Source organism: Python bivittatus, unplaced genomic scaffold (assembly GCF_059951505.1).
Source record: "Python bivittatus isolate LINGU-HERP-01145 unplaced genomic scaffold, Pbiv_v1 ctg000070_np1212, whole genome shotgun sequence".
Taxonomy (NCBI): Eukaryota; Metazoa; Chordata; class Lepidosauria; order Squamata; family Pythonidae; genus Python; species Python bivittatus.
Window position 1 is genome coordinate 25318651 of NW_028277034.1, and position 18906 is coordinate 25337556.

At 36.1% G+C, this 18906-nt stretch overlaps 2 protein-coding genes across 2 annotated transcripts in view; both read right to left on the reverse strand.

The window, feature by feature from the left end:
* Positions 1–1306: 1306 nt before the first annotated feature.
* RAB33B (RAB33B, member RAS oncogene family) lies at positions 1307–6496 on the reverse strand. Its single transcript, XM_007430370.3, has 2 exons — positions 6012–6496; positions 1307–5130 (listed from the first exon to the last, which is right to left on the reverse strand). Exons 1-2 carry the CDS (start codon positions 6243–6245, stop codon positions 4690–4692), a joined length of 675 nt encoding a protein of 224 aa, XP_007430432.1. The 5' UTR covers positions 6246–6496; the 3' UTR covers positions 1307–4689.
* A 3608-nt stretch (positions 6497–10104) lies between these two features.
* The window catches only part of NAA15 (N-alpha-acetyltransferase 15, NatA auxiliary subunit), a 52099-nt gene continuing 43297 nt past the window's right edge, over positions 10105–18906 (reverse strand). Inside the window, exons 16-20 of the mRNA XM_007430372.3 lie at positions 15869–15977; positions 14876–14974; positions 13588–13731; positions 10962–11059; positions 10105–10709 (exon numbers count right to left, since the gene is read on the reverse strand). Coding sequence (XP_007430434.1) covers positions 10509–10709; positions 10962–11059; positions 13588–13731; positions 14876–14974; positions 15869–15977 — 651 coding nt within the window. The 3' untranslated portion in view covers positions 10105–10508. The remainder of the gene's footprint in view (positions 10710–10961; positions 11060–13587; positions 13732–14875; positions 14975–15868; positions 15978–18906) is intronic.

The following is an 18906-nucleotide window of genomic DNA, read 5'->3' on the forward strand; positions in this document are numbered from 1 at the left end:
AGATGTACTGCCTGCCTCCCCTAGCTTCTCTGGAATATCCCTTCTCAGGGTAGGGGAGGGGGTTGTTTAAAATTGTTCTGATTCAAGACCGTAGTATGGGGAGATGACCAGGCTTGCATGACACTGCATCTGGTAGCGGGAATTGGGTATTTGTCCCTTGCTTGTCACTCTGGCATCAGAAGAGTAGGTGGCAATCAGTCCATGCTGATTGCTACCAGCCAGCCAACTTGTAAAAAACCACCTGAAGATTATTTTTAAACATTTTGGAATCAATCAATCAATCAATCAATCCTCATGGGATAGAAATGGTGCAGTTCAAATCAGAACCTCCCACACACCTTGTTCCATGGTTCCCAACAGTGAGATGTTTTTAGTTAGAAAGAAACCTCTCGAGGCACTTAGCTAAGTCACACAAATCAAAATCACTAATTTCTAATTTTTTATTAGTGCCTCCTTAGAAGCTAAAACAGGCATTGACCTCTGTCACAGAAGCAGGGCATGAAGCCTTTAAAAAGAACAAGAAAAACCTACCCAGACAGTACAAATTATGCTCTTCACTATGAAGACTTTTTTGTTGTTATAGTTTATGAAAAATTGTTAACATTTCTGTGCAGAGTAAAAAATTGTAGAAAAAATAAAAACCAAACAAAAATCCTTGCTCTCCAATCAGCACAGAAAATCTATTCTGAAAAGCTCACAGCATGCCCAGAAGAGTCACATACTATACATATGTACACACACAGCGTGAGTCAGCAAAATAGAACACACGCTCAGCAGCATAAGACAAGCAACTCGCTAACATACAAAGCAATATAGTCTGTTATATTAACATGTATTCTGAAAGCTCAAGTCAAAATCACATGATGCACTCCCGAGTGCCTCCAAGCCTCAACCCTGCCACCAGCTCCAGTGCTGGTGGTGTGCTAGCAGCCAAACAGTTGATCCGCAATGTTGTGTAATTTATCATGGGGCCCTTCCCCATCTACAAGTTGTACAGGTCTGGTCTAACAGCAGCAGACATGTAATTGATTCCTGCTGCTTTATACTGAATAGGCTGGAAAGTCTGATTTTTTAAAAAAGCAACCCAGTTACAAGCTGTTTGAAACAACTAAGTTTTGTTCCAAGCTTAAAACAAAGTCCTCAAAACACACATATTGTTCAGAGGTTGAAAGATCTAAGACAGCTGTTTCAAGGTTGGAAGGTTTAAGATAAAAATATTTTGTATCTCTTTGATGTCTAATACTTGCTAGTAGAGTACCAAAGTCTGTTTATTTGCAGTAAAACACAGCGAAAAAGGAGACCACAGCAGAAGCATTTTATTTGCTAGCATTTATTCATTTAAAATACTGTACTTAGTTTGACAGATGACAATCCTTCATTTGAAGGGGAAGGTAAAGCAAATTAGATTAGAGGAGAAACTGAAAAGCTTTTGGATTAACAACAATATCTGTATGGTAATCCTATTAAAATAAATGGTGCTGAAACAATGTTATAAAGCTGAACTTTATGAAGCTTTATGGTACTGTGTTTAAAGTAACAATTTCAGAAATTCTTGCTATTAACAGCTAATGAAATTCTTACATCATAAATGAATCTTCTACAATTGTATTTTTTAACGTTGATTATGAATGTGAAGTAAGCAGGTAAATTCTCTAAATGGAAGTGTAATCCCATTTGAAAAATATTTTTAAGAACATTTCATTAAATAATTGAGGACAGCTTTTAAAAAAGATTATTCCTGGACTGTATGTAAATCAAAATTATAATTAAGGCTTAAAGCAATTATTTCAAAAATCCCTTATTTCAATCAGAAAAGGCCTTTTATATTTGTTATGCAAATAAACAATACACAAAAGACTGAAAAAAAAAATCTAAAAATCCTGAACACAATCCATTTACACATTTGGCCAACCGTGCAGATGAATTGCGTTCTCTGTCCTTTATTCTATTTAAGATGCAATCAATATATTTCCTAATCCGAAATGCTACAATTTTATGCATCAGTATATTAACTTGCAATAGAATACATATAATTGGACAATTACCTAACAGTATAATAACTACATTTAACTTCTGTAGTTATCTAAATATGAATATAAAAGATAAACACCTTTTAAGACAATTTTCATTTTTCAGGAACAACACGCATTACAAGCTAGTGATAATTAGGCCATTGCTCTTTTAAGCTTTAATGAGTAACACTGATATCATTTCCTTTCATAAAAATCCCATAGTCCCATGGCTTATTTTCCCAAAACATTAATCTAATCCAAAACTGAACACACAAGACAAGTGGAACATCAGTTCCATGAAGTTTAATAAGGTGAAGTATAATACCCATTAAACATATTGAGCAGACAGAAATAAACCTCTACGCAATTCACTTACACGTGGACTAATTAATAAAACGTTATAACCTAACTAATCAACATTTTGATTAAAAAGATACCCCTACTCCTTGGGACTAATTTCTAAAGCTGTTCTTGCAAAAAGTCCAGATAATAAGCACTACTACAATTATTGTTAGCTGCTCTGGTTTTCCTTTTGAATTAAAAAAAAAAGAGTACAAATGCATAATGAAATAAAAATGGTTTTCTGTTTTCCCAAGTGTCAGATAGTGTGTTAGTGGGGCATCATAAAAAAACAACAAAATCCAACAGTACATTCCTGCAGAGAGCAGCAGTGTCTACTGAAAACGTTGTGATGGCTTGGACCTTTCACCTTTGCCCAACCTGTCCTGCAGTAGATAACTCAAGCCTATTGAAAGTATAGGAGCAGCTGCAGCACAGAGAAGAAACTGCCAGGGGATTGTTGGATTTCATCCAAGAGAATATGCTTTTTTCCCATAAGAGTTTTATGGCTGCACAAATATATATAGAAATAATAAGTCTACTCAACCAATTAAAACTCATACAAATGGCTACTTTAACAGAAAGCTGTGTGTATATAGTGATGACATATTTAATATATGTTTTTTAAAATTATTTATAGATTTTATCCATGGTTGGAGGGACTTGTGTTTTTTCTTTTTTATTATTGTGAGCTGCCCAGAGTCACCCATTGGGGGAGATGGGCGGCATACAAGTTTGATAATAAATAAAATAAATAAAATGACCTATATAAAAATCTAGTTCTGCTTGAGCAATGAACTGAAAGTAGGCACCATGATCTCTTCCTGCCAAAAGCAAATACCTTACAGTTGTGCAACTTATGCAATGATCATAAGATGGCCTGCTCATCTCTTCAATCTTTCCTATGAGGAACGTGTATCTGCAAAATCATCAAGCCAATTAACTGTCATATACTGGATCCAAGCTACTTAAATCTAAGAATATAATGTAAAGGTTTAAAGAGTCCTTTCAGCTACTATTCAACACTAATTTTACATGCATAATTTTTTCCCCCTGCCGTTTTATAGTATCCAATTATACATGCTGTCCCCTCCATATTAATTGCTAAAGGATGTAAGCAGTGGTATCTTTGAATGATGTTCCTATTTCAAAACAAATGGAAGGAAACCATTGAGCAACATTGGCTAGTGTTTATCTTTGTGATTCATTAAATGTACTATGGATTCTGCAGTGTTAAATCCTTTAATTTGGAAGTCTACCTTGACTTCCATTTTTCATCTCCAAATCAAGTCTCATGTTTTGGCTTGTTAGGAAGCTGTACATAATATGTCTACACTAGTAACACTGTAAAAATCTTTTAAAATACAGTCTATTAAATAGACAAATGTGACTTAAGGTTTTTACAATGTGCGGATTGTGTAGATTCCTTACCTTTCTCTTCATCCTTCTAGCTTCCAGTTTTGCCCCACAGAAGGTATGGAAAAGAAAAGGCAAAAGGTCCAGCAAAGCAAAGCAGAATGATTGAATTAAACCCTCTGTTGCACCTAATGGAATCCCTACTAGTGACTGCACCTCCAGAACAATATAACCATCTTATAAAAGTGGTATACAAGCCAATAAACTACAATTTTCAGTATTATTTCCAGTAATATGCAGTAGATTCACATTCTTTTCCACTTATCTTGTAAAATATAACAATTGTATGGAACAATATGGGAATAAACATCACTTCTCTCTCTTGTTCTTACATATACAGAACAGAAAACTTTCAAAATATCCAATAAAAGCAATATAATCACAAATTAAAATAGAAAAAAATCACTGGGTACATGATTATTTCTAAAATTAATGAACTTAAAATTTTAAGTGGAAAGAAATGAAGGGAAGAGGTTTCCAACACTTCATTCATACTGAACCTTTCTTCCATTGCACTGATAAAACCATGAAGTGCACTTTCATAAAATTGTGTACCAAGTAACTAGGGTTATAATTTTATACTGATTTTTGGGTTTCTATACAAAGTGCAGAGATTTGACTTAACACACTTTTTAATATCTCTACTGTAGTGGAGTTACAGACTAAAATTAAGAGACCAATCTTCTGTAAAACAATCTATTTTTTACAGATGAAAGATTTCCTTAAAAACAATATTTTTCAGCTAAACCTTGTCATTCATTTAGAAGTTACAGTTTACCCAGTGCACATACAAAACCTCTAAATGTGAAAGTATTGAATAAAGTGCCCAGCAGAAGGTAATTCCTATTAAATCAAAACACTGAACAGTCTTAAAGCACTGGCAAAGAGAATAACACAACGTTGAATGCAAAAATACTGCAAGTTAACACCAACATGTCATAGTAGGTTTTGATGCCGGTTCCAAGTGAATTGTATTATCTGGTAGCTGACTAAGCATGAGTGACTTGTGGCTCTTTAGCTTATGAGCAAGTGTCATAAATATGGCTTCCACATGATCATTGTCATTTGGGTTTTTAGCAGAAGTTTCAAATAGTGGCATACCATGAGTGTCAGCAAATTTCTGAGCCACGTCTGTAGGCACCTGAATTGCATTTCTCAGATCGCATTTATTTCCAACCAAAATCCGGGGTATATCATTGGTGAGCAAGTGTTGTTTGCATTCTTCAATCCACAGTGGCAAACTATGAAAGCTGGCAATATTTGTCATATCGTATACAAACACAACCGCGTGTACGTTCCTGTAATAATGCTGCACCATGCTCTTCCTAAATCGTTCCTGTCCTGCTGTATCCCAGAGCTGGATCTAGAGGTTGGAAATGAAGAAAAGGGAATGAAAGAAAGACTATAAACAAACAAACAAAGGCAATAAATAAATTTGTTTTTATTTGTTTTTTAATGGTTTTTGTTATTTTTTTCTTATTTATATAAGCTTTATTTTTTTAATTTTTATTTTTTTAACTTTGTGAACCACCCTGGTCACAAATGTGAGATGGGTAGCTATATAAATAGAATAAATAAAAACAAATAATACATCATAATAGATTTAAAAATTGGAAATCGCTGACTTATTTACACCTTAGACTAAAGTTGTAATTGCAACAAGCAGTCTTTTGAAAAGAAACAATTTTCTTAGGCTTGGCCGTAGGTCCTTATGAATTCCCTTTTATCCAGTAATTCAATCCATAGCTGCTGTGTGCTTTCTTGGGCAAATATAGTGGTAGACAATGGAACAGGGGTCTCACAGATGATAGTAAATTTAGGGTGCTATCAGTGAAAAAAGACTGAGAACCACTGCACTAGATGCTTTTGCACATGTCAATGTATCTGTCTTCCCTTCCCAGGTAATACAGAATTTCTCTTGTTTTGCCTCTGTTGAAAAAACACAACATTCTTCATGGAAAAAGGAGAGAACACAATTAGAACCAGCTGCCTTTACCCTTCTATCACGTGACATAAACTTGTGTCATCCCTGCACAGCACAATAACGGCTATCAGCGGAGTCGCTGACTCCCATTTCAAGGTTTATGGTCTTCGGCACCCCGAGCCAAACTGGGGCTCTCCCGGCCCACCGGAACTTTCCCAACTCCAGCTCTCACCCGCCCTACCGAGCCAGCCGATGGCGAGGCAGGACGGGGACCGCGGTCCACCAAGAGGGGAGCAGAGGCGGCCCCAGCCTTTGCTCACCTTGATTCTCTCCTCGTCGATGTCGACGGCTCGCTCGCGGAAGTCCACCCCGATGGTCGCCTCCGTGCGCTTGGGAAAGCTCCCCGCGCAGAAGCGGTAGGTGAGGCACGTTTTCCCCACGTTGGAGTCCCCGATCACGATGATCTTTAAGATGCGGGAGCGCGGGGGCGGCAAGGGGCCCACGTAGCTGCTCGACAGACTCAGCTCCAGCGACGACTCTACGTCGGCCGCCATCGGCGGACCCTGCCTCCTCCCTCTGCAAGGTCCTCAGGCCCGCCCGGCAGACCAGGAAGGCGGGCGCGAGAGAAATTCGGCCCGCGGCTCAAAGCTTCCTGCTCCGCGCACGGTCTGACGCGACGCCGCCGGCGACATCCGTACAGCCACCCAGGGAGGCCGGGGGGGCGGGACGCTCCAGACAAGGACGACGGCAATTGGCGTAAGAGAGGCGCCCCTTTTCTCCTCCTTACCGGAAAAGCGAGCGCGACTCAGCCTAAGATACCGCGAGAGGCGGGAGGGTTAAGACGCCCTTCGCTGGGAAGATGGTGGCGTTTCGGGGTCGATCTCTCGCGGAGCGATGCGGGTTGTAGAGAGGTTTGGCACCGTTTTTCCCATCTGCTGTAGAGCAGCATTGCTAACCGTCTGCCGTTGAACTCGAGCGCCGCCAGAGAGAAAAAACGTTAACTTTGGGGAAATAGTATATGAGCGGAAGGAAATGTATCTGTTGGGAGGCCATACTTTAGTAGTATGGAGTCCTTGGGGTTCTCTGAGCTTGGCTGTTTTCTTGCAAAGTTTCGTTACCCGGCTAGGTAACATCTTCAGTGCTAGAGTGGAATGGGGTTTGCAAACCCCATTCCACTCTAGCACTGAAGATGTTACCTAGCCGGGTAACGAAACTTTGCAAGAAAACAGCCAAGCTCAGAGAACCCCAAGGACTCCACAGTTCAACCCTCAGCTACATATATTCGCTTCTCTTGGTACTTTAGTAGTATTTGGGGGCTTAAGCTTAGGTGACCTTGGAGAGGTGACTACTGCTAAGGCAGTGCTTCATAGAGGTTTAACATCTAGCCTTGGATATCAGTTGTTGACCAGCAGCAGCTGCATTGCCTTCGTGGCTTTTTGGCAAATACTGGAATCACAGCATTAATCCACAAAATTAATAACTGTGAAAAGCATTATAGAGAATTTAGCATGTGATATATAGCCTATTGCACACCAACACTAGATCCATGAACTCATGTTAGCACAGAGCAGTTCCCGCAGTTTACCATCAAGGACCGCAATCAGCTCTTATAGTGATGTATTTGTCCTTAAGCGGGAGCATTTCCCCTCCTTATTCCATTTTTCTCTCACTGCAGAAAGAGCGAAAACGAGAGCCCTTTCAAACATAATATGTAACTTTAATGTAAAATAGTAAATCCATAGGTAAAAATGGATTTCCTTCAAGTTAAGTTCAATTCTTGGTGACGTACTGAACACGCTTATGTTTTCTTGGCAACAATATAGTGCTTTGCCATTTCCTTCTGGGATGCCCTTCTGAATGCAGAATGTACAATACTTCACAGGGATTTTCTGATGGTCTTTATCAAGTACTGGCCAATTCTGACCCTGCTTAGCTTTCTGAGATCAGCCAAGATTGGATAGGTACTGCCACCTGGCTGGACAGTAAACTACTTTCACTACTCAAATCTTAAAAGTGTAACAATTCAAAATCTTAATGTTTTAATCATGATTTGCACATAGCCACAATGACAATATTTGTATTCATCAGAGCTGTAGTGCAAGAATCTAAAACTTAAAAGGATTTTATACTTGAGCACCAAAAACTTCCACTACAACTTTACACACATCCATTCTTAACAGTTGCATATGAAGAAAAGTTAACTTTTAAACTAGGGTTTATTTTCCCTATGGAAGTGACTAAGTATCATACAAGTGTTATCAAGAATGGAATTTTCCTATAAATACCATATTTATCTGATGAGATAACCTTGAATTTAATTCAACCCCCTGCTTCCCAGGAATATTAGATTATAACCTGTGATGATCATCTCATTTTTAATTACTTTGGAAAATGTAGTCTTCCTTTCAAATAAATAACAGTATTACAAATATTTAGTATTTGTTTCTGCAGTCATGGAAAGAAATATAATTTTTCATCTGGCCCTTTTCTTTCTGCAGTTTTAGAAAAAAAAGGTTATAAAGCCTTAAGGACCTTTTTTTTTCTTTTTAAAAATCTAAGACATTTATAGTGGATAGTTTAAAATTCACTGGTAAATTTGTCTGTCTTGATGAAATTGCAGGCTATAAAAAGCCTGGGCTATAATACACCCCACTGTTCTAAGTATAAAGAAAATGACAATTTGAAAAGAGAGTTGTTACAGAATTTCTGATATCTGAATATTTTTAGGTTACCAAATACTATGGAGGAAGAAAAAGAAAGGCTTTAAATTAACCCTCATGTAAAACCTCGTCCTTTGTCAGTATGGTTTTTAGCTAAAAAATGCAGAATGGTTGCAGTGTAGTTTTATGGCTACAGGCAGTATTTGTTACTGTGCAAAAACAGTTAAGAACAAAATCGTATCACCAACCATTATTATTCATAATAATAAAGTTACCAAGATTTTTAAATGGATAGGCTTTACCTTTGACTCTAATTTTAAATTAATGCAGTTAATATAGCATCTTTTGACTAATCACGGAAAAGATTTTCTCAGATATACTGGGCCCATGAAAATGAGGGAGTGATTAACCCCAGGGTCCACACAATTTTTGTTAGATGCACATATATCAAAAGATGAAAGTTCTAGACGAATGATCAGTCAATACTTATCTTTTAAATTGTTCTTATCACAGAAAGAGTAATGATATCTCTAAAGAGATGTACAACAATGAAAACCACAAAGTGTTAGCTGTTCGATTTTTCAGGCAGGCAATAGTTTTTAACATTTCCTACACTATACTTTAGATTTCTGATTGCAAATGTGATAATCTATATAAATTCTTGTTATCCTTGTAGGGATATATTTCACAGAGGTATTTACTACTAATTTGAGCACCCATGATTGCCAAGTTGCAAGTTATTGTTCACAACGGCAGTCATTGTGGTTAGCTTTATTGGAGAAGGAGCGCAAGAAGGGGAGTAGTGTCTCCAAACACTGTCGCATTATGCATTGTGGGATTTCACCAACACTAATATAAATCTTTTATGATAATAATATATTACACTGAACTTGCACTATATCTCCTGACAGCAGTTTTCAAATTCTATAGTCACACAACTCTTTTTCAAAACATTTTATTGCATTATATTTGGTACCTTATGTTTGACAAAGGAAATTACATCTGTAACTGCAGGGATAAGAAGCTGGTCTGTTATTGAAAAAAAATCTTGGGCCCGTTAAAAGTTACAAAGTCATGGGCTTGCCTGAAACAACTGAGCAAGAAATATATTCTTAGAAATGTAGGGCTTCAAGTATTACAAACCTGTGACACTGTGGAAAAGTTCCAGAGGTATCTAAACTGCAGCACTTTTTTTTTTCTGCATAACGTGAACAAGGCCTGCTGAGGTTTTAAACAATTAGTCTCTCAATCAGTCAAATTGGTAGTCAGGAGTTCCTCTCTCAAAAATTTCAAGCCATAGTTATATTCATTTATATTTTCACTGTACGTGAAAACTACATGCTATCTTTCTAACGAGTTGGTGCCACATCACAGTGCATAATTTCATTTGTTCTTGCATTACAGTTTTTTTAAAAATTAGCCAACAATGTTGTCATGCTCATCTCCTAAACAGCATTTTTTTTCAAAACTGAATTAAAAGAAAATATATTCTAACCAGTTCCTTCATTTAAAAACTGTGGTGCAAGAACACCAAACCGATCACGTGCAGTGAATTTCGGAGACACAACAAGCTTATTGAACACCTTATGTTTCGTTATTTTGCTTCATATTTTAAGTCCCAGTCTCTACAACAACATTAAATATGTGTTGCAGGTTTGTTTGCAAATATTGATTCACATTGCATACTTCCAAAGGGTAGAATCATCTCTGTATCAAAATCAGTCAGATGCTAAAGCCCCAACAACTTTTTGTGCTCAGTGAAAAGGATCCAGTGCTAAAACAGCATTTCTGCTGTCTGAGATACTTATCTCAACAAGACAAATTTAAAGAAATATTTCTGCCACACACCTGCTCCAATGGGGTGTTAAGCCTTCAGATTCCATATAAATTAGTTTAAAAATGGGATATGTAGATAAGGGATACTTTTCAATTTTAGCAGTGCTTAGCTTTTCTTTAATTTTCTTTAATTGAGCCATCTATTTCCAGCAATACGTTACTTTATATTATATACTTCGTCAGCAGGATAAAAAAAGTAAAACTTCGAAGGCAACTTTTTTTTCTCCTTCCATTCTCTGTAGGTTAGAACAATTCAGCAGGTGCGTGACAAAAATATTATACACCAGATACAGTCCAAAATCATTCCACTCCTTTTAAAGTTCATATTTCATTGGCCAGTTCTTCAGTTTCTGCAGATATATCTCCATTAACTGTGATCTTCATATCCTCTTCATATCCAGGGGGCATAAAAGCCAAAGCATATGGGAAAAGCTTATGACAATTTGCTCTGTACATTTCAGCTGCTTCTTTACAGTCTCCAAGGCTACCATCATTCAATGCTTCCAATACTTCCATGCATGACTAAAGGAAGAAGAAAAGTATGTGTTTTAAAAGATCCTGTATTTCAGCAATTGATATAATTGCTAATTCTGATTTCATAAAGACAGTCTTGCATTTTTTCCATATTGTTACAGTTTATCTTAGGCTTAAACATTCTGCTCCCTAGAAAATTACTAAATGTATACTAGTTCTCTGGGCTATTTTATTTGAAATTTGAAATAGCTGCACCTGATAGCAAAATAATACATAATTCTTTATATCAAACAAATTTACCTGAAGATTTCTGTTTGCTAGAGATTCATCAAGTGAAGTTGCCAGTTCCACAGCTCTTTTCTGGCTTGTAGAATCCAAATAGTACACCATTTTAGCAGCTAAAAGTAGAAACAAAAATACCCATCCACACACATTTAGATAAGTATAACATTGAAACGGTGTGTATTAAATTTACTTTTATATTCAGCTACTCTGAGCCTTCTGCAAGAAATGCCCTCCTCTGTCCATGTTCTCACCAACTATAGACTCTAAGCATGTAGGTCATTCCACAAAGCCAATCTGTTTAAGATTAAAATAGGAATCACATAACTTGACCTTACACAAGAAAAAGAGTGCTGACTAATTTTTCCTTTCACCTCAATTTATAAATGCCTAAGTTTAGATAATTAGAATATCCCTTTCTGAGAACAGAAGGGCTTTTATTCGTTGCAGCTCCCATTGCTGCATCTTGTTCAACTACCACCTCCATGTTATTCCAGGGGATCCTCCAACCCTCCAGAGCAGATTTAGAGTGCAGGGTGCTGCAGCGTTAAGGAAGAATAGATCAAGAATGCTCTCCCTTTTGTCAGCAGAACTATCCTGTGAACAGAGCTTCATTGAAAATACTTTGGTATAAAACCCAATACTCACCCTTCCATATAATGCATATATCATCATGATAGATTACAAACCAGAATGTAGCTATTTTATTAGTCTTATGGAATCAAATTCTCTTAGCAGTTTACAATAAACACATAAAACCAGGATTTAAAACGCATTTACAATATTTAATTAAATGCCTAATCAAAAAGATGCACTTTTATGGCCTCTTACAGCCAAAGAAGTCAATACCGTCAACATGCAGCACTTGCAAAAACATGGAGTGGTTACAAAGAAGGCTGAACCAGTGGTGTTCCTGGGGGTGGGGGGTAAGATAGCTGGCATAGCAACATCATCAATGTCCCATCCCTTTTTATGTGCATGTGACACTGGCTTATTACAAAGCAGATAGAGGCTCTGTTTGTGTGCTGCACACTTCAGATAACCTCAGTGACCAGAATGGCAAATTATATAGAATGAGACATTATCTCAGGTAATCTGAAAGTCTGTACAGGGCTTTAAGATAGCAGTTTGGAATATGTTCTGAGCAGAAAACTGTAGGGTTACAAGATCTGGGCTGTAAGAAATCCAAACAACCACTAGATGACAGCAAAGAGATAAAAGTTTTGCATAGCTCTTTGTTGCCATCTAGTGATTGCAGTTTTGCAGCCCAGTCTAGTAGCCCTATCTTATCTCAAAAGCTGGAAAGGGATTCTACACACATGCAAAACCTACATAGAAGCTTCTTAGGGCTTTGGCAAATGCTTAGAACCCTCTTCTGATTTTTGCAAGGATACAAGGATGTCTTGCACTAGCTCTTTGCTTTGAAGAAAAGAATAAAGTCATTCCTACACTAAGAATCTCTTTTTTGTGGTAAATTTAAATCACCTTGCACAAGCTAATATATGCCCCTTCTTAAAAAAATAATAAATCATTTGTATATTATCAGAAATGCAAATTGACACAGAAATCAGTATCATTTATAACATGACTGTGAAATGAAGCCTAATTTATTATTAGCACTACATAGCTGGGAGAACAAAGCACAGTTCCTCACTATTTCTTTGGTAATATTTTCAATCTCCACTAATTACAAAAATGTCACATAGTTTGCTACTCTGAGTTTCATTTATGTGTTTCTTATAACCTCTTTGGAAAATTATGCTTTCTCTTACAGCCTCTCTGGAAAGTTGGATATGAGGAAAGATTACAAATGATTTAACAGAAGTATTGTTTTTAATAATTCGACTGAAATTTCACATTTCTGACTTCAGAATACCTTTCTCAGTATCCAGCTGTGTTCAGATTATTAAGGATACCTATTGCATTATCAGATCTTGCTAACTATTTTCATTCTATTTTTGCTAAACTTATGTGTGCTGTATCATTTGACTGGCTACTTCATAAAAACAGTTCTTTAATTTTACTGTTTTTGAATCAAGTTATAATGCTATATGTCTTTTAGGATTTCAAAGAATCAATACATTTCAATTCTAATATTACAAATAGATATGTGAACTAAACACTAGGTAATTTCTTTGCAGAAAAATACATTTAAATTTGAGACAGCATTTAAACATTTGATTTGCACCCAAAAGAATACTTACTAAACCATGCAGAATTGTTAATCGTATAGTAAATATCTTTTTAAAGTAACAGAACATTAATATTAGAATATTAATATGACACTAATTAAAAGTACCAAAAGGACCAGCATGGTGCTGGACTAGGAGTGGAAAAACCCAGGTTTTAGTCTTCCCTCAGGCATGGAAGCCAGCTGACCTTAGGCCAGTCACTTGTTCTCAGGCCCAAATCAGTCTCGGGCTCTGCAACAAACCTTCTGATAAGCAAAACCCCTCATCACATCATGCCCTGATAGCACTGCTATCAGAACTAGACGAGCACAGTACAAAAACAAGCAGACCCTGCAACCACGTGGGACAAACACTAGGAAGTGTTTAAAGGTGCCAACACAATTGGTGTGTAGGATAAGGGCAAATCATCCTAAAAGTCCTAAGCAGACTTAAATACAGAGTAAAGTACATACCAGACAATCTGTGTGGTAGTGAATCATAGTGCTGTTTAAGGAAAGTTTCATTGAAGTTCTTTGGATTAGTTGCCCCAAAAAGTCGATTCATTTCTTGATTCAACACTGTCCTGACTGTTTCTGGTAGATCTTTGCTTTCAGAAACTACAGTATTAAGAACATAGCATTAATTTCAGGAGAATCTATTAGGCTTTAATATCTTAAGATTTGTTATGTTGTTTCTCCTGTAATAAAAAAGCTTCAGATTGTTCTGTTGTGCCAAATAATTCTGTATATTCCTAACAGAATACAAGAAACCTATTCATTCCATTATTAAGTAGGCTGGTTTTATTTGACTAAAAATAATGATATCAACATAAAACTAGCTTATAATGAGGCAGATAATTCGTCTAGCTAGCGCAGTACTGGTTATTCTGAAAGGCACTGGCTCCTTTGAATCTTATGTTTGCTTGCAACTCAAGATACCTTAAATAAGAGATAGCAAGGATTGGACATGGTGCCTTCCGAATGATAAGCATAGACTTTATTGTTCAGCAATGGTTTCAGCCAGCAAAAATATACTAATTTATCTACATAATTTTAAATTAAGGTATCGTTTGATTTCTGTATCATTTGTTGCTGAATACAAATTTCATAGGGATTGTGATAGATAATTTTGGACATGGAAAGTGCTGGGGAGAACTGCATGTTTAGTGAGGACAAAAAATATTTATACACAACTGAGTGAGGGAACTGGATACGAGAGAATGAACTTTGACTAACCTTTGGGATTAGATTCTTTTAAATTGAGAACTCGAAAGGTGTAGTAAAAAGAAGTTCCCAGCAATCTACCCTTGCAACTATCTAAGCTTAGTCCAATTGTTCTTTTTGTTAATATTCACGTATTTCATCAAATACTCTAGTTCAGTACACTGTTAAGTACTGCGTAAACTATATTTATAAAAAAAATGAATTTGCATATATAAAATTGAATTATTTTAAAAAATTACTATATAACACTTCATTTCAAAGAATACATGGAGTAAGAGAGGCAATGGAAATATACATAGCAAAAACAATTTCTAAACTGAGTTTGTTACACTAAGTAATACAGTCGTACACATTTTTATTTTTAACAACCTAAAGTATATTTTATCACACTATGCAAATTCTACTGTCATTTTAAAAAACTCAATAATTAGTAACAAAAAATATGTATCTGAATAAATTCATTATTCATTTCCTCATTACCAAGAGATGATTACATCTCTTCTGGAAGTTTGACTGCTAGATTACATAAGATTCATACCACTGCTGAAGAGATGTATCATGCACTCATGAAGCCATGGATGACTAGGATCAATAGCAAATGCTCTCTTCACAGACTGTAGCATGAGAAGAAATTTTTCTGTATGAGACAAAATTACAAAATATTCTCCATAATCAGGAATACAAACAGAACATCCAATTATGTTTTACAAGTGTAAATATAATTTGAAATTATAAACATACACATCCTGAATGTGTTGTCAGTATACATCATATATCTCATAGCTGGTGAGATATGGGCAATTGCAGGTTGGCTTACAAGGCTGTCTCTGCAGAGCTCTTGGCTTGCACAGAATAAGGTGAAAAAGCATAAGGTAAAACTGGACTTGTGCTTATGGCATATTGGCCAAAATGTACCTAAACTGACAGGTACACTCACATGAATACTGCATGTGGCACAGCTTTAACCAAGGCAAGGTTAAGGAAATCTTTACTCAGATAGCACAGCACCCAACAATATATTTATCTCTAAATAAAACTCCATATTTAAATGTAAAAATACCAACATTAAACATTTTGAATATTAACAAGCTCTTAAGGAGTCCATCAAATGTTACAAGATTTTAGGTGTTTTTATACGGCTAGTCAGACTTTGGCTAATTTTCCTATTTGATTTTCCTATTTTGATTTTTTACTTGTGAAAGTTGCTGACTTCTGCTTAAGCTGGGGTGATTAATATATACATAAAAAACAATGCTTAAACAGTAATACAAGAAAAAATACTGCAGATTTTATTTAATTATCATAATATCTTTAAATTGAAGATAACTTTTAAATAGTTGGGAAAGGTTTGATCACTGTACACATGCACATTTTTACTTTACTAATTCAAGGCAAACCAAAAAAATACAGCATAAAGAAAATGGGTAGATTCATGTTCTTTCCAAGTTTTGCATGTATCTCTTTAGAAAGATGACCTTATACCTGAAAACATACTACTGTTCATTCCTATGCTACAGTATTTTCCATTTACCTTTCCTGAAGTAAATTTCAAAGGCAAAAAGATGGGTTTCTATTTTGTTCTTCACCAAATTCTTCAACGGAGTTAAAAACTTAATAGCTTCCTCCAAAGGTGCTTCAACCTAAAAATGAGCGAAAAAAATCTTGCCAAAATTAAAAAAAAATTCAAGGAGATCAAAATACCTATTGGACGTGAATGGTTATTCTATCTATCTATATCTATATCTATAAAAAAAACTAGAGCCTCTTAATTCTTAATACCTAATGTCACCAAGTTGAAGGAATACTGTAGACTTAGCCCTGGCCCAAATCTAGGCCTTCTTCCTTATAAGTGATAGCTGCCATTCATTACTATTGGGGAAAAGTAGTGTGGTGAGAGAAAATTTTTAAATCCTTTAAAATTATCTTTGATCCTACAATACAATGACTTACAATGTGACCAGAGTTTTATCTAATTCCTATTGCTAAAGAAATCAGGTAAAACAAAGAACACATACAACACAGTGTCCTATATCATGTCTTTATTGAACACCTTGAGCCAACATCTACTATCTATTGGAAAAAAAAATTATAAAGCCCTAAGATAATCAGCTCTTTTAAGGGTGTAAGTTGTATCAAATGTTCCAATCAGTGAGCTGACATCAGGCGTGAATTTAAGAGGCCCTCCCTTATTTAAAAAAAAAAAAAAAAAGTTGGCTGCCATCATCAGTCTGCAGGTCTGTGGAAGCAAATCATGCCCTGATCAAAATATATCTCTAGACCTCAGAAAAAGAGTTTTTGTTCCTCATGAGAACAAAGGGCTACAAAACCACTGCCAAAGATTTCAACCTCTATCAGGCAGATAACTGAGAAAATGTAATTCCATTATTTGCTAAAGATCACATGGATGATCTAGCATCTAGCTAGAGGAACAATTCTCTGGACAGATGAAATGGGAGTGGACTTTTGGACATTAATGAGAAACATTATGCTTGCAGAAAATGAAAGAAGCCATTCCAATAAAAGAATGTCATCTCAGTAGTGAAGCACAGCAGTGGGCATATCACTGTTTGGAGCTGCTTTGGAATCCCAGGATCTGGACAGTTCACAGTAATTGAGGGAACAACAGATTCTGGAACTGTACTAGCAAGTTCTACTAGAGAATTGTAGAGTATCCATCTGTGAGCCAAAGTTTAAACAAATGATTTGTGTAACCTGACAATGATTCTAAGCACACATGTGAATCTATGGCATAATGGCTGAAGTGAGAGAAATTTCACATTTTATAATGGCCAAATAAAAGCCGTGACCTTCACCCAAATAAAATTGGGGCAACAGTTCACGAAAGACAATCTCAAAGGATCAACAGGTTGAAGCAGTTCATGACCCAAACACCTTTAAGCAGATGGGCAGGACTGATCAACAGGTACTGGAAATGGTTGAAGTCATTCTGCTAAAGGAGATAACACCAGTGACCAAATTTAAAACTGCACATACATTTTCTAATAAAGGCAGTGGATGTTAGCTCGATGTGTTTAATAAAAACACGACACAGTACAGTGTTTTGCTTGTTTAATCAGAATATTTTTAATCATCAACAACTCTTTGATGAAGTTCACATCACAAGGTAGAATACTGTACAATTACAGAACCTTTTAAAGGGTTTACAAACTTTCACCACTGTAAGGTGCTACTTAATTCTTATGTTGTGGTGAGAGAAACATCTAGTCTCCTGATACTGTTCTTCAATTATAGGTTTCCACAGGTGAGGAAACAGGTGAGAAGATTTATAATATATAGTACTTTCTCTCACATACTACACTGGAACATAATTAATTTAGCAGCATTGTCCATATACTGGAAAAACATTTGTGCTTATCTCTCCAGCAGATGATATAGCTGTGGGAATGCTGCTTATTTTATAAAAAAATAATCAAATCACAAAGGTGTTAACAGCACTATGTTCAGAGCCCAAGAGAGAATCAGAGTTTGGTTGGGAATGTTTTAGCTGCCTCAGTAACCAGACAATGAATATCCACCTTTGCAGTTCAAAATGAGGCAATTAATAAAAAACTAAAAAAAAGTCTGTGTCTTAATGAACTGAAAGAGGTAGAAAAGTAAAAGCAATCCCATTGAGATTTCTATTGCATTAAATTGTCTTAAAAAGAATTAAAAACAGCAGCCCCCACCCTGCAGAACACCCTCACCCCTGAGATTCAGCTGGCCCCCACCCTTCTAATCTTCTGGAAGGCTGGCTCTTCCCCCAAGCATTGGGATAGGGTGAGGCTAGAGCCCAGTAATTGTGATGGTTTATGTAGTGGGGAATGTTGTTTTAGGTTATTTTTTTGGATGTTGGTTTTTACTATTTCTTTAATGTTTTTATTGTTCTTGTTGTGAGCTGCCCAGAGTAATGATACATAAGATGGGCAGCCATATAAGATTCATAAATAAATAAGTTAGCTGCCAAGAACTTGACAGGTGTTGTCAGAGTTCTCTCTTGGTTGTAATAATTTAACACGTTGGCAAAATCTGACCCAGAAGTTTAAGGATGACATTATTTTCACTGCCATTTCAAGTACTGTAGTAAGAAGCCTCTAGCTACAAATATTTCACCATACTGCCAAATATTTACCTATCCTTGGAAGCCAACATTCTAGTACAAGATTATCAATCTGCAAGATCAGTGAAAAAAAAACTTTCTTCTAAACAAGAAAAGCTTCTTAATTCTCCAGAATGAAGTGATTACAAATTTCTTCCTGATATTGTTTTAAAAATGAGCAAGTTCTTTTAGAAGTTGCATAGATCTAATGAATCATCTGACAATTCAAAGAAATGATTCTGTTTGAACCATTATTCAAGGAAGCTCAATTACAGTACCTTGTATTAAATGTTTCATGCTCTAAGAAGGTAAGTATACCTTCTTCCCTTAAACTAGGTCCCACATAGTCCCTTATTTCTGCCTCAATATAAAGGTATAAAAAACAACAAAGGAACAAACTTTGTGGCCTATTCTTACATTGGCCTTACTTTTTAATATAAATATTCAGAACTGCTACTCTTCAGTCAATGACC

Bases quoted from the DNA above. Each gene is read 5' to 3' on its own strand.
- RAB33B (XM_007430370.3), bottom strand. From the start codon at position 6,245: ATGGCGGCCGACGTAGAGTCGTCGCTGGAGCTGAGTCTGTCGAGCAGC. The intron at 5,131-6,011 runs GTGAGCAAAGGC...TCCAACCTCTAG, and splicing joins TCGACGAGGAGAGAATCAAG to ATCCAGCTCTGGGATACAGC.